General features: G+C 37.3%; 1 protein-coding gene across 3 annotated transcripts in view; it reads right to left on the reverse strand.

Annotated features, from left to right (window-relative positions):
- The window catches only part of NSD3 (nuclear receptor binding SET domain protein 3), a 102,909-nt gene that overhangs the window by 68,818 nt on the left and 20,770 nt on the right, over positions 1-13,321 (reverse strand). For all 3 annotated transcript variants that reach the window (XM_049631427.1, XM_049631428.1, XM_049631429.1), the window contains exon 2: positions 2,579-3,297. In XM_049631427.1, coding sequence (XP_049487384.1) covers positions 2,579-3,253 — 675 coding nt within the window. In that variant the 5' untranslated portion in view covers positions 3,254-3,297. The remainder of the gene's footprint in view (positions 1-2,578; positions 3,298-13,321) is intronic.

Raw genomic sequence — 13,321 nt, forward strand, 5'->3', positions numbered from 1 at the left:
TTAGCTCTGTCCCCTATGTGTGATAAATTTTAATTAATCAAAATTCAACTAACAAGATCTTCTCATTTTTCTCTTTAGAAGAAAAGGGAGGAGTGAAGGGAGAGTAACAAAGAGAAAGAGGGAGAGAAACATTGGGGGAGAGGGAAAGGGGGCAAGGACAAAAAGGATGGGGGAGGGGAAGGAAAACCTGGATTTTCACCAAAAACTCAACTTTCAGGCAATGGTCTTGGTAATATTTAGTGTAATCAATACTACATCTATACCTTCAGTCAAATTGATATTCTTTTACCTCAAGATACTGTAAGATCCTAAATAATGACATATTAAACTATGCCCCACATGATTTACCAAAAAGAAAATGAACTAAAACTTTTAAATTCTATCTAATCATTTGAATCCTTGGATTTAACAATTAACTCAAGGTTTAAGTGATACAAAGAGCTAGGCATAGCACATATCCAACAAAGACAGAATGGGCTTTAAAAATCTCACTATTAGGAGCGCCTGGGTGACTCAGTAGGTTAAGCTTCCAACTCTTGGTTTTGGCTCAAGTCATGATCTCACGGTTCATGAGTTTGAGCCCCATGTCGGGCTCCATGCTGATGGAGTGGAGCCTGCTTGGGATTCTCTCTCCCTCTCTCTGCCCCTCCCCTGCTCTCTCTCTCTCTCAAAATAAATTAAAAAAAAAAAACAAACTTAAAATCTCATTATAAAGGGACTATTAGAAATATCATTGCACTCAATTTTCCTAGATTCCAATAAAATAAAAAGGATATAAAAAGTAAGCAGATTGTCTTATCCTGCCTCTAAATGCTTCCAGACCTGTTTCTATTTTGAAATATATTTTTAATGTACCTTGTCAAAAGAGGTAAAAAGTCTAGCCCAGTAAGTAAAATTGTATATTCTCCTATCTGCCAGATTGTCTAGAGCAAAAGCAAGATGGGCCAACAAAACAGTTCTCAGGAACTAAGCTTTAGCTCTGGTTTTAACCAAATTCAGGTTTTATGCATTTTTGTGATTCCCAAGGGTCACAGTGTATCACATACCTTTTCACTGTAGGTCTAGGGAAAAAATGTTACAGTGAATGCATCTGGAATGCAAAAAGTTAACTTTTCTCCTTCCGTTTATTCATTTACTTAATGAAGTAATTGATGTGCTCAATGTGTGCTCACTTGGCTGTACTTATACAGTCTGTATAAGATACTATGTGAGCTAAGTTCAAGGGGTGAGGCATTTAAGAAATGATTTCAGAAATTTAGGCATTTCAGAAAACACTTAGTTACAAAGCCTTCATTTTACAAATGCAGAACTAAGACACCAGAATAGCTAAAGTGTCTCTAATTACTCTTTATCTCATTACCCAGTTTTATTTTCTTTACAGCACTTAATACTACCTAAACTATACTATACTATACTATACTACTATACTATACTATACAAACTATACTATACATATGTTTGAATGTATGTACATATGTATGCATGTATTTTCTGGCTCCTCTTACTAGAATATAAGCAGCCTGGAAGTAGGCATCTTTACTTTCATTCCTTGCCCTACTTTAAGAGTAGATACTTAAACAGTATTGTTAAATGAATAAATAAAACTATAGAAAAATGAGAAAAACTGAAATATTACACCGGGACTCATGAGAGTCTAGAATCAGTGTGGCCTTTTACTCTACAAAATGATCACATTTGAGTTGAATGAAGTACTGGAACCCAGCTACTGAGGGAAAGGTGAGTTGGTATGAAGTAAACATTTCTTTAAACAGAAGATAATAAATTAACTTATTCAGGCATACCAGATCAGACAGAAAAGCAGACTAGTATTATAAAAATATCTATTTCTTCTCAAATCAATGTCTGGGAAATGTCTTCAATTCATACCATGTATTAGAATAGTAACTAAAAACTCTTCATTCAAGCTAGGATTGATCTGTTACATACCTATTATTAAGTAAATTCATACTGAAACCTCAGAGATATTTTAAAAAATTGGCAGCATGCATCTTAAGTTACCTATGAAGAATGACTTTTATAAAAATTCCACCTGAAGATTTTTTTATTTCAATTTTAGTTAACATACAGTCCACCTAAAGTTTTAATATATATGAATACTAACTCTGATTTTAATACAAAGAGTTCCTCTATTCACATTATTTTGTAGCAAATACAATGGTAATGAGTGTTTAAATCTAAGCTCTCCGGGGAAAAGTTAGTTCAAAATAAAGAAAACCAATATAATTAACCATCTTCTCTGCCTTTCTTCATCTTTAGAAACCAGGAGTTTATTATAAGCAAATAGAAATAAGTGAAGCTATTAGACAAAGAAACATAAGCAGCAAGATTCTTAGTGTCTGATGTCTTAAAAATATTTCTTCCCTCTAATGATGTCCATTCATTTATCCAAAAAATTTCTTACTCAGCACCTATAATAACATCCCAAGTTCCTTGCTAGGGATTAGAAGAAAGAAGTTATCAGGAATATTTATATTTGAAGAGATAAAAACTGAAAAATATTTCTTGGACTTCCAGTAAATCTGAAAGGTTACAAAATTTTTCAAATGTTTCAACTTACATTTTGTTCCTCTGGTTCTAATTTGGGGATTTTGTGTGACTTGCGCTCTTCAGATCTAGAGGAGTCATGCTTGTTGCTTTTTTTCCTCTTTTCCTTTCTGCTTTCATGCTTTGATTTTGTGTGCTCACTTGCCTGTACTTCATTTAAAAGGTCTCCACAAAGGGAAGACTCAAACAATTCCCTGCCATTCTGGATAGTTTTGGTTATTTTTAGTTTAATTTCAGGTGAGCCAGTCTTCTTTGGAATCACAGTTTGTGGTACCGAAGGAGGAGGTGGTGGCTGTGGAGGAGAAGGTTTTTCCAGAATTTCATGTGGTCTTGTGTTTGGAATTTCTGAATGGTAATAGTCAGTGGGGCTAAAGTTTCTAACTGCACCAAAGCCATTGGCTGACCCATTGGGATACTGATTATATGACTGGTATTTGGTTTGAGTTTCATACATGCTGATCGATGGTGGATAGCCATTTGTGAGTGGAGGAAGATCTTCTGTTGTAGGTGGATACTGAAAGCCTTGCTGCAAGGTAGCTTCATATGGTGTCTGGCCACCATCTTCAACAATGTCACTGTTGTTATCAAAGGCATCCTCCTGACGGATGTTGGCGGAGTCAATGAGTTGAGGTGGTTGCTGAATTGTGTTTCCCATGATCCCTTGCATGAAAGAGAAAGAGAAATCCATTGTTCTGCTCCAGCATCCTTAACTTTCCCTTTCTCTCATCGGGCCTAAAGTTTTAAAAGAGGAGATTAAAAGGTGTTAATATCCCCACAGGCTAGAGGCTTATCAATTGAAAAAAAAGTCACTACAATATCCTGTACTCAATTGCCATATCCAGATATACACAAGCACTAAGGATTTTTAAAACAAGTAGCCAATATAATTCTGATACAAGGTAAATGCCTTTTACCTTAAATGCTTATCTGAAACTCTCAATTACTTTCACAATTTCAGTAACAAAATGTTATCCTCTTAGCAAACATCCAAAATTGTTTTGCATTCCTTTATGTTTCCCAAGTTAGAAATTGTAAGTCTCAGGTTAAAATTGGTATTTGCAAAGTAAGCAATGTTTTGACACATATAAATTAGGTTCCATACAAGCTTCCTTTAAATCATTCATGTTTTGCCCAGTGGTTCTTTTATCATTACAAAAGTAACAAAATCTTATTGCACACATTTAAAATAATTTTTTTTAACATTTATTCATTTTTGGGAGACAGAGACAAAGCGTGAGTGGGGGAGGGACAGAAAGGGAGACCCACAATCCGAAGCAGGCTCCAGGCTCTGAGCTGTCAGCACAGTACTTGACGCAGGGATCAAACTCACAGACCGTGAGATCACGACCTGAGCTCAAGTCAGATGCTTCACCGACTGAGCCACCCACGTTCCCAGCAAATATTTTAAATACAAAAGTAGAAAGGTTTATGCCTCCCTCCTCCATCATTCCCATTCTTCTGTCATGGATAACCACTGTAAATATTTTGGTGAGTATTCTTCCAAATCTTTCTCTATATATTTAGATATAAAATTTTAAAAATAGGGTTTATTCTGTAACTTGCTTATTCAACTTAACAATATATCCTAGACATCTTTCTACCTTGGCATGTATATGTTTCATGTATACCTTATTCTTTACATAGTTTCCTTGTGGTATTTAACTCAATGTACTTAACCATCTGTGTACTGACAATCACTTAGTTGGTCACAATTGTTTGATATTATACAACAGGGAACTTTCTTGAAACTAGATCTTTGTGCACGTATGTATTCCTATTGGAAAGTTTGAAATTTTGATAGATACTGCAAAACAGTTCTATAGGCTGTGCTATATATCAATTCACCCTCATACCAGTAGTATATGAGGATAGCTGATTCCCTAACATTCTTGACAGTATTTGAGTTGTTTTTAACCAGCGGCATAAATAGAATCATCTGGGGTAGTTTTACAAAATGCACATGTCAAGGTCTATTTACTGATGAATCTGATTCAATAAATCTCGGGGGAGGCCTACAGCATGTCTGTTTTAAGTCCACATTCCAGCTGATTCCAATGCACACTTAGTTGGGTCACTGCATTACAATCTTTGCATTGTAGTCGCTCTTAAGATTATTGCACCCTGTCTGGAAGGTGCCTAAAGATGCTCATATTGTGTAACAATGTTGTAAAACAGATAAGCACATCTGTCAGGAAATGCTCTACAACCACTCTGTTTTGTCATAAAGTTTGACAAGCCCATATCTTGAGAGAGGATTAATGGACAGCTCAGATATTAGTTTGATAATCCCATAAACATTTCTTCTAGAAAGCTCTAAGGCAGAGAGGATTTCTCTACTGTATTTGATGAGCTGATTTTAGCTTCTTATCCTGAAGAAGGATTTTGAGGCTATAGTCCAGTCAATTCTATGACCAATTAATAATGTCTACCATCTTGATTCTAGTAGGATTTGCCATAATAATAAAGCACATAACCCAAAACAGCAAAGGAAGAGGGAAATGATAGCTGACAATACACTTTTCAAGGTATATCCAATTAAACAGGTGCTGTTTACTCTGTTAACAAATGGAAAGAAATTTAGAAGTTCTATAATTGCAAGCAACGAAAAAGAGAGCATAGAGGAAATCAAACTGCCCATACCGCTCTATACCAGTATGGCAGCGGACCGGGGGTGTTAGACAACTCTCTCATTTTTTAAGCATCTACTCTGGGTCAAGCACTTTATATATTATCTCATTTAATCCTCATAACAACTCTGTAGGATAGACATTGACTCCTGGTTCATAGGCAAAGAAACTGAGCTTCAGAGGGATTAGGTGGTTTGCTGAAACCATAAAGCAAAGGGGGCAGAATTACTATATGAATCTAAGTAAATATAACTCTACAGCCCATTATGTTTACCACGACACCCTTCCACTTCTCTCAGCTGTAAGTTCTGAGAGGATCAAAATCTCTTGTTCACGTACTTTATTCTTTGATCACTGCCAAAATAACAACAAACTGTTCTATAATAACCACCACTAACACTTAAATAGCACTTCTTATGTGCCAGGAACCATTCTAATTGCTTTCCATACAGTACTACATTCAATCCTCCCCAAAACCTTCAGGTTAGTTCCCATTACAGATGGGGAAATAGAGGCACAGAGAGGTTAAATGATGTGCTCAAGTGCACAAGTCTAGTCATTAATTGACAGAGCTGTGATTTAATCTAAACAGTCTGGTTTCAGAGTTGCTGATGCTAACCAACATACCATACTGATAATGCTGATAAATGTTAGGAATCACTTCTTTACAAATAGCTGAAGAAAACTGAAACATTACCCTAAATTGAACCTTGGCCAAAACGTACAGCTCACAGACATAAGAATGGTATGTTCTAAAATTCTGTAAACATACATGGGGCAACCATACAGGTGGAATTCAAAAGTTCTTTGAACTTCCAAGTTGAAGTCAAGTTAAATACTGGCATTTGACAAGATGCAAGCTGTGTTTTTGGTTCTCATAACTGTCATATACAAGATCAGCTTCCAGATTAGTCTCCCAAATTATAGTCTACAGAGGTTTTCAGGCATATGTATTCAGAGACTAAGGTTTCTGATGTTTCCAATTTAGTTCCAAACACAAACTTTTAAGAAGTTTTGTATCTTCTCCTTTTCTTCTCTAGCCCTGAACCAAGTATTTCATTTTAATTTGAACTAAGAAATAACATTAGCACCTTATAATTATATAGGAGTTTACAATTACAGAGTATTTTCATAAGCATTCTTATTTGATCCTCAAAGCAATCCTGTAAGGCTGACAGGGAGGGTATTAGCTTCATTTTTTAGACAACTACATTTAATATTTGAGATGCTAAAATTTCCAAGACCACAAAGCTCATTAGTGATTAAACTCAAAAAAGAATTAATCTCTTGACTTCTAATTCTACAGTCTTTACCACAATATCTAACTGCCAGAGAATATCCACCTACCCAAAGACAACCACACTATAAGAGTCATACATTCAAAACTGAATGAACTGTCCTTTCCCTAACTCAGTTTTCCTTTTAGACTACCCCAGATTTGTCATTGCTTCCACTATTTTTCTCGTTTCCCAAGCTCAAAGCCTTAGTCACATGGTCTTAGTCACTGATTCTTCCCCCCGCTGTTAAGCCATAAAATGAGGCATTGAACAAATCCTATAGTTTCTTCCACTGAAATCTCTGATTTGTTCTTTGATCTCTACATCCATGTCAGGCCAGGCCCTCAGCACCTTAATCCTCAACTATGACAACTGATTTTCTAGATATTTCTCATCTTTAACTTCTTCCTGAATAGCATTTAGAAGATGCGTCCTTAAATCAAACTTAGATAAATCTATTCCCGTACTAAGAACTCTAAGGTTCCATATTATACCAAGTTTCTTCCATGCCTTTCAAGGTTTTCCATAATCTGACTTTCCTACCAACTCAAATTGTATACACGTGAATAAACTTTTCTAAGCATCCACTGGTCCAAATAACTATAAACTGTGGTCTTGCTCACATATTACACTTTATTTAACTCTATGAAGCCAAGTATTATTCCCATTTTAGAGATGTAAAGAAATGGCCCTCAAAAAGATCAAGTGGTTTGCCCTTAATCACACACACAGCTAACAGAAGTTGAATAAAATGGTGATATTCAAACCTTCTTAATATGGTACTCTTTACATGGCAGCTGCCCCATAATCTGTAAACTATCCCTACTTTGCACTTTTTTCCAATATGCTCCATAGCCACAATCCAAATGGATGTCTGACAGCTTCCCTCATATATCACAAGCAGCTTAAAAGACCTAATAATAAACTCAGTTTTTACTCTACTTGAATGTGTCCTTCCTCCAGTCCTTCCTATGAGGAAAAAAAAAAGTGAAACTCCATCTATCAGTTGCCAAGCCAGAAACCTGGGACTATGATACATCCCTTACCCTCATTCTTACTCTTACCCAATGTATCACTAAACTCCCTGAGTTTTATCTCCAAAGTATACATTTCATATTTGTCTATTTCATTCCATATCTTTTCTTCTTCATGCTAGTCCAAGCTCCTCACTTTGTCTATTCCATAGTTACCTTCCCAGTCTCCATGTTTTTTCTCCTGCCTGGGTGTAATCTATCTTCCCATACAACAGCCAGTCACCTTTTAAAAACTAACTCAGTCACTTAACTATCCCTCAAAATACAGCAAGAAAAGTAAATTATTGCTACACTCAACAACATGGATGACTCTCAACAATGTCATTTTGAGTGACAGAAGCCAGACACAATGATTCCATTTATATAGTTCACAGTGTGATTTCATTTATATAAAGTTCAAAAACAGAATAAAGTTAAAACTAACAATAATGGAGACATCTGTCAGAATAGTACTTGCTTAATGGGAGGTGGGCAGGGGGTGGGGTGGCGGGCTATAAACACTGGACAAGACCATAATGGAGGTTTCTGAGCTGCTACTTATATTTAATGTATTGATCTAGACATACATAGTCTTAAGCAAAAACAAAAGAACAAACCTTCAGTGCCTTCCCAATGCACTCAAATAAAATCCAGACTACTTATCTTGGTCAGCAAGCCCCTGCACGGTCAGACCTCAGTTTACATTTCCAAAGTCACGTACCAACACTTTCTGCTTGCAGAGACACACGGGCTTCTTTTCAGTTTCTCAAATATGCCAACTTAATCTTTGTTAATCAGGAATTTCGCATGTGCTACTCCAGCTACCTGAACATACATAATCTTTCTGAGAGGCCTTCCAAGGTCCCATGCTCATTCTACCGACTAAGCCTGCTTTTTCTCCTTTATAGTGACTTAATATATGTTATACAAACACGTGTTTATACATTCTTACTGTCTGTCTCCCTTACTTGACTGCATGCTCTATGAAGACAGAGAAGGGCAGAGACCATGTATGTCTTATTCAATATTCTTCAATTAATAAATGAAAGAAACAGTCCCTGTCCTTTAAGGGCTTATAATTAGTATATCTCTATTTACCGGCCAGATTTCTGGGGATATCAACCTACAGCATAACTTTACCCACCCACTAATTCCTTGTTTGGTAAAAATGCGTTATGCTCATTATGAAAAATAATAAACAAATATTTAAAATATTGATATCCATAGTTACATGATCAACTGATCTTCCACAAAGGTGCCAAGGCTATTCAAGGGGAAAGGACATCATTTTCAACAAACGGGGCTGGAACAACTGACTGGATATCAATATAGAAAAAGTGAACCTCAACCCTTACTTTATATTATACAAAAAAAATAACTAAAATTAGTTCATAAACCTAATACTAAAGTCAAAACCATAAAACTTCTAGAGTAAAACATGAGACAAAATATACCACTGGGTTAGGCAAAGATTTTTCTAAAGAAATACCATGAACTATGAAAGGAAAAGATTGACAAAATGGACTTCAAAATTGAAAACTTCTGCTTTTCAAAGGACACTGTTAAGAAAAGAAAAAGGGAATTAAAAATGGTAGTCATGAGAATGGGGGAAGATGACAGAGTAGAAGGATCCTGAGCTCCCCTTCTCCACAGACACACCACGACAACAACTACATGTCATGCCACTCACTCTGAAAACTTCCTGAAGACTAACAGATCAGCCCACAACTAAAGACACAAAGAGAAGGCCACAATGAGAAGGGTAGGAGGGGCAGACATGTGATCAAGAACCAGACCCCTGGTGCAGTGACCTCCAAGTGGGAGGAATATCACAGGCACAGAGGTCCTCCCTGAGGAGGGGGTCAAGCCCCACAATGGGGACTCCTGGTCCTGGGGTCCTCCTGCAACCAGGAAGATGAATTCCCCATAATGTCTGGCATTGAAAATCCAGAGTTTAACTCTGGGAGATCCAGAGGGCTACAGAAAACCAAGACTTTGCTCTTAAAGGGCCAGCACTCCATAGCACTTGGTCTGAGACCCAGTACAGAGGCAGCAGTTTGAAAATGCCTAAGTTATAGTGAAGGGGATTTATTGAGATTTAAGACATATGCCAGAAGGGCAGGGATCTGTAACAGCTTTCTCCAGGAATAGAAGTGCTGGTGAGTCATTTTTCTTGCCCTCCTTTCAGCCTAGTTGGCTGGAGACTTGCAGGAGCCAGTTCTGACACTCTCCATCTACCCCGCTAGCACCACTTGCCCACCCTGGAGTTCCCCTGTGGACCTGCCCCATCCAACCCACCCATCCCAACTAGGGCCCCTCCAAAGCAGCTCCTACCCCACCACACCCAGCAGGTAGCCTTGATCAGGAGCGACATCCCCTCAAAATGACTACCACCCCACCACAACCTTCAGGCAGCCATGGTCCAGGACCAACACTCCTTCAATGTGACCTCTGTCCCAGGGAAAGGGGTGAGCCAGCTCTACCCTCAGCATGCCCACAACAGTTGTGGTCAAGCTGCTCAGCCAGCTTTTCAGGGGGCCAGTCCAACCCGCCAGCATGTCCTCAGGAGCTACAGCTGAACTGTAGCTTCAGCTGTGCTGGAACTGACTGCACTGCAGCCAAAAGGCCTGGGGACAGCCCTGCATAGGGTCAAGCACTGCCCACCAGTGCACTTGCAGTAGTTGTGACTGGGCCCTCATTGCGGTGAGTGTGCTGCTGGTGGGTGGGCTGGCCGTTACCCCAGGTATCGGCAATAACCAGTCACAACAGGAGGACAGAAGGAGCCAGAAGATAATGTGGTTCTGGTGACAAGGAGGACTACACTACAGGATGCCTTCTGCATAAGATAACTACTTTTTAAGACCAGGAAACATAGCTGACCTACATAATACACAGGAACAAAGAAAGTCAGACAAAATGAGAAAACGGAGGAATATGTTCCAAGTGGAAGAATTAAGACAAAACCTCCAAAAAAGAACTAAACAAAATACAGATAAGCAATCTATCTGATAAAGAGTTCAAAGTAATGGTCATAAAGATGCTAACCAGGCTTGAAAGGAAAGTGGATGAATTCAGTGAGAACTTCAACAAAGAGACAGAAAATATAAAAAGAGCCAATCGGATCTGAAGAATACAATAACTGAAATGAAATATGCTAGAGAGAATCAAGAGCAGATTAGAGGAAGCAAAAGAACAGACCAGAGATCTCTGGAATACAGGGTAATGGAAAGCACCCAAACTGAACAGCAAAATTTTTTAAAAATGAGAATAGGTTGGGGCACCTGACTACCTCAGTTGGAAGAGCATGCAACTCTTGATCTTGAGGTTGTGAGTTTGAGCCCCATGTTGGGTACAGAGATTACTTAAGTGAATAAATAAACTTTTAAAAAATGAGGATAGGTTAAGGCACCAATAGGACAACATCAAACATACTAACATTCACATTATAGGGGTCCCAGAAGAAGGAGAGAGAAAGGGTAGAAAACTTATTTGAAAAAATAATAACTGAAAACTTCCCTAACCTGAGGAAGGAAATAGACATCCAGGTCCAAGAAGCAAAGAAAGCCCCAATAAGATGGATCCAAGAGATACACACCAAGATACATTATTAAAATATCAAAAATTAAAAATAGAGAATCTTAAAAGCAGCAAGAGAAAAGCAAATAGTTATGTACAAGGAAACCTCATAACACTATCAACTGATTTTTCAACAGAAACTTTGCAGGTCAGAAGGGAGTGGCATGATATTCAAAGTGCTGAAAGGGGAAAAAAAAAAAAAAAACCTACATCCAAAAATAGTCCATATAGCAGTTATCAGTCAGAATGGAAGAAGAGATAAAGAGTTTCACCAACAAACAAAAGTTAAAGGAGTTTATCACCACTAAACTGGCCTTACAAGAAATGTTAAAAAGGGAAAAAAGAAATGTTAAAGGGACTTCTTTAAGCAGGAAAAAAGGTATAACAAGAAGAAAATTATAAAAGGAAACAATTTCACTGGTAATAGCAAACATAAGTAAAGGTAGTCAATCTTATAAAGCTAGTATGCAGATTAAAAGACAAAAATAGTAAAATCAACTATATCTACAAAAATTAAAGGATACACAAAATAAAAAGATATAAAATATGATGTCATATACATACAACATGGGAGAGAGGAAGTAAAAATGTAGTGTTCTTAGAATATGTTTGAACTTAAACAACCATACACATAGGATGTTATTTATGAAACTCACGGTAACCACAAACCAAAAACCTATAATAGATGCACAAAAAATAGAGAGAGAAATCCAAGCATAACACTGAAGAAAGTCATCAAATCACAAGGGAAAAAGCACTAGAGAAGAAAGTGACAGAGAACAAGAACAACCAAAAAACAATTAACTGGCAATAAGTACAGACCTATCACTAATTACTTTAAATGTAAATGGACTAAATGTCCCAAAAGACATAAGGCAACTGAATGGATAAAAAACAAGACCTATCTATATGCTGTCTACAAGAGACTCACTTAAGACCCACAGACACATACAGACTGAAAGTGCAGTGGAAAAAGATATTCCATACCAATGGAAGAAAAAAAAAAACTGCAGTAATACTTCTATCAGACAAAATAGACCTTAAAAGACTATAACAAGAGACAAAGAAGGGCATTACATAATGACAAAGGCATTGTTATACAACAACTCGAGGATGTAACAATTGTAAATATTTGATATACCAAACATAAAAGGATGGAAATATATGAAGCAAAAATTAACAGACATAAAAGAGAAGTTTGACAGTAACACAATAATAGTAGGGGGCTTTAGGGGTACCTGGGTGGCTCATTTGGTTGAGTGTCCAATTTTTGATTTTGGCTCAGGTCATGTTACCAAGGTCATGGGATCAAGCCCTGCATTGGGCTCTGGATTGAGTGTGGAACCTGCTTAAGAGTCTCTCTCTCTCTTCATTCCTCTGCCTCTGTCCCCCACTTGCATGTTCTCTCTCTCAAATAACAACAACAAATTATTATAATAATAGGAGATTTTAACACCCACCTACATCAATGGATAGATCATCCAGACAAAATCAATATGGAAATAGTAGCTTTGAATGACACGATAAAGCAGATGGACTCAACAGATATATATAGAACACTCCAGCCAAAAAAGCCAAAATAAACATCTTTTCAAGGGCACATGGGACATTCTCCACGACAGATCACATGTTAGGCCACAAAGCAGTCTCAATACATTTAAGAAGACTGAAATTATATCCAGCATCTTTTCTGACCACAACAGTATAGAACTAGAAATCAATTACAAGAAAACACCTGCAAAAAACACAAACACATGGAAGCTAAACAACATGCTACTAAACAAGCAAAGGGTCAAGAAAGAAATTTTAAAAATACCTGGAGACATTAAAATAGAAACACAATGGTTCAAAAGAGGCAAATTTATAGCAAGACAGGCCTACCACAAGAAACAAAAATCTCAACAGATAACCTAACTTTAATTCTAAAGGAACTAGAAAAAGAAAAAAATAGCCAAAGCTAGTAGAAAAAAGAAACAATAAAGGTCAGAGCAGAAATAAATGAAATAGAAACTAAAAAAACAGTAGGAAAGACCAATGAAACTAAGAGCTGGTTCTGTGAAAAGATAAACTAAATTGATAAACCTTTAGCCAGACAATAAGGAGAGAGAGAACTCAAATAAATAAAATCAGAAATGAAAGAGGAGGCGCACTTGGCTGGCTCAGTCAGTTAAGTGTCTGACATCGGCTCGGGTCATGATCTCATGGTTTGTGAGTTCGAGTCCCATGTCAGGCTCTGTGCTGACAGCTCAAAGCTTGGAGCCTG

Source organism: Panthera uncia, chromosome B1, assembly GCF_023721935.1.
Source record: "Panthera uncia isolate 11264 chromosome B1, Puncia_PCG_1.0, whole genome shotgun sequence".
Lineage (NCBI taxonomy): Eukaryota > Metazoa > Chordata > Mammalia > Carnivora > Felidae > Panthera > Panthera uncia.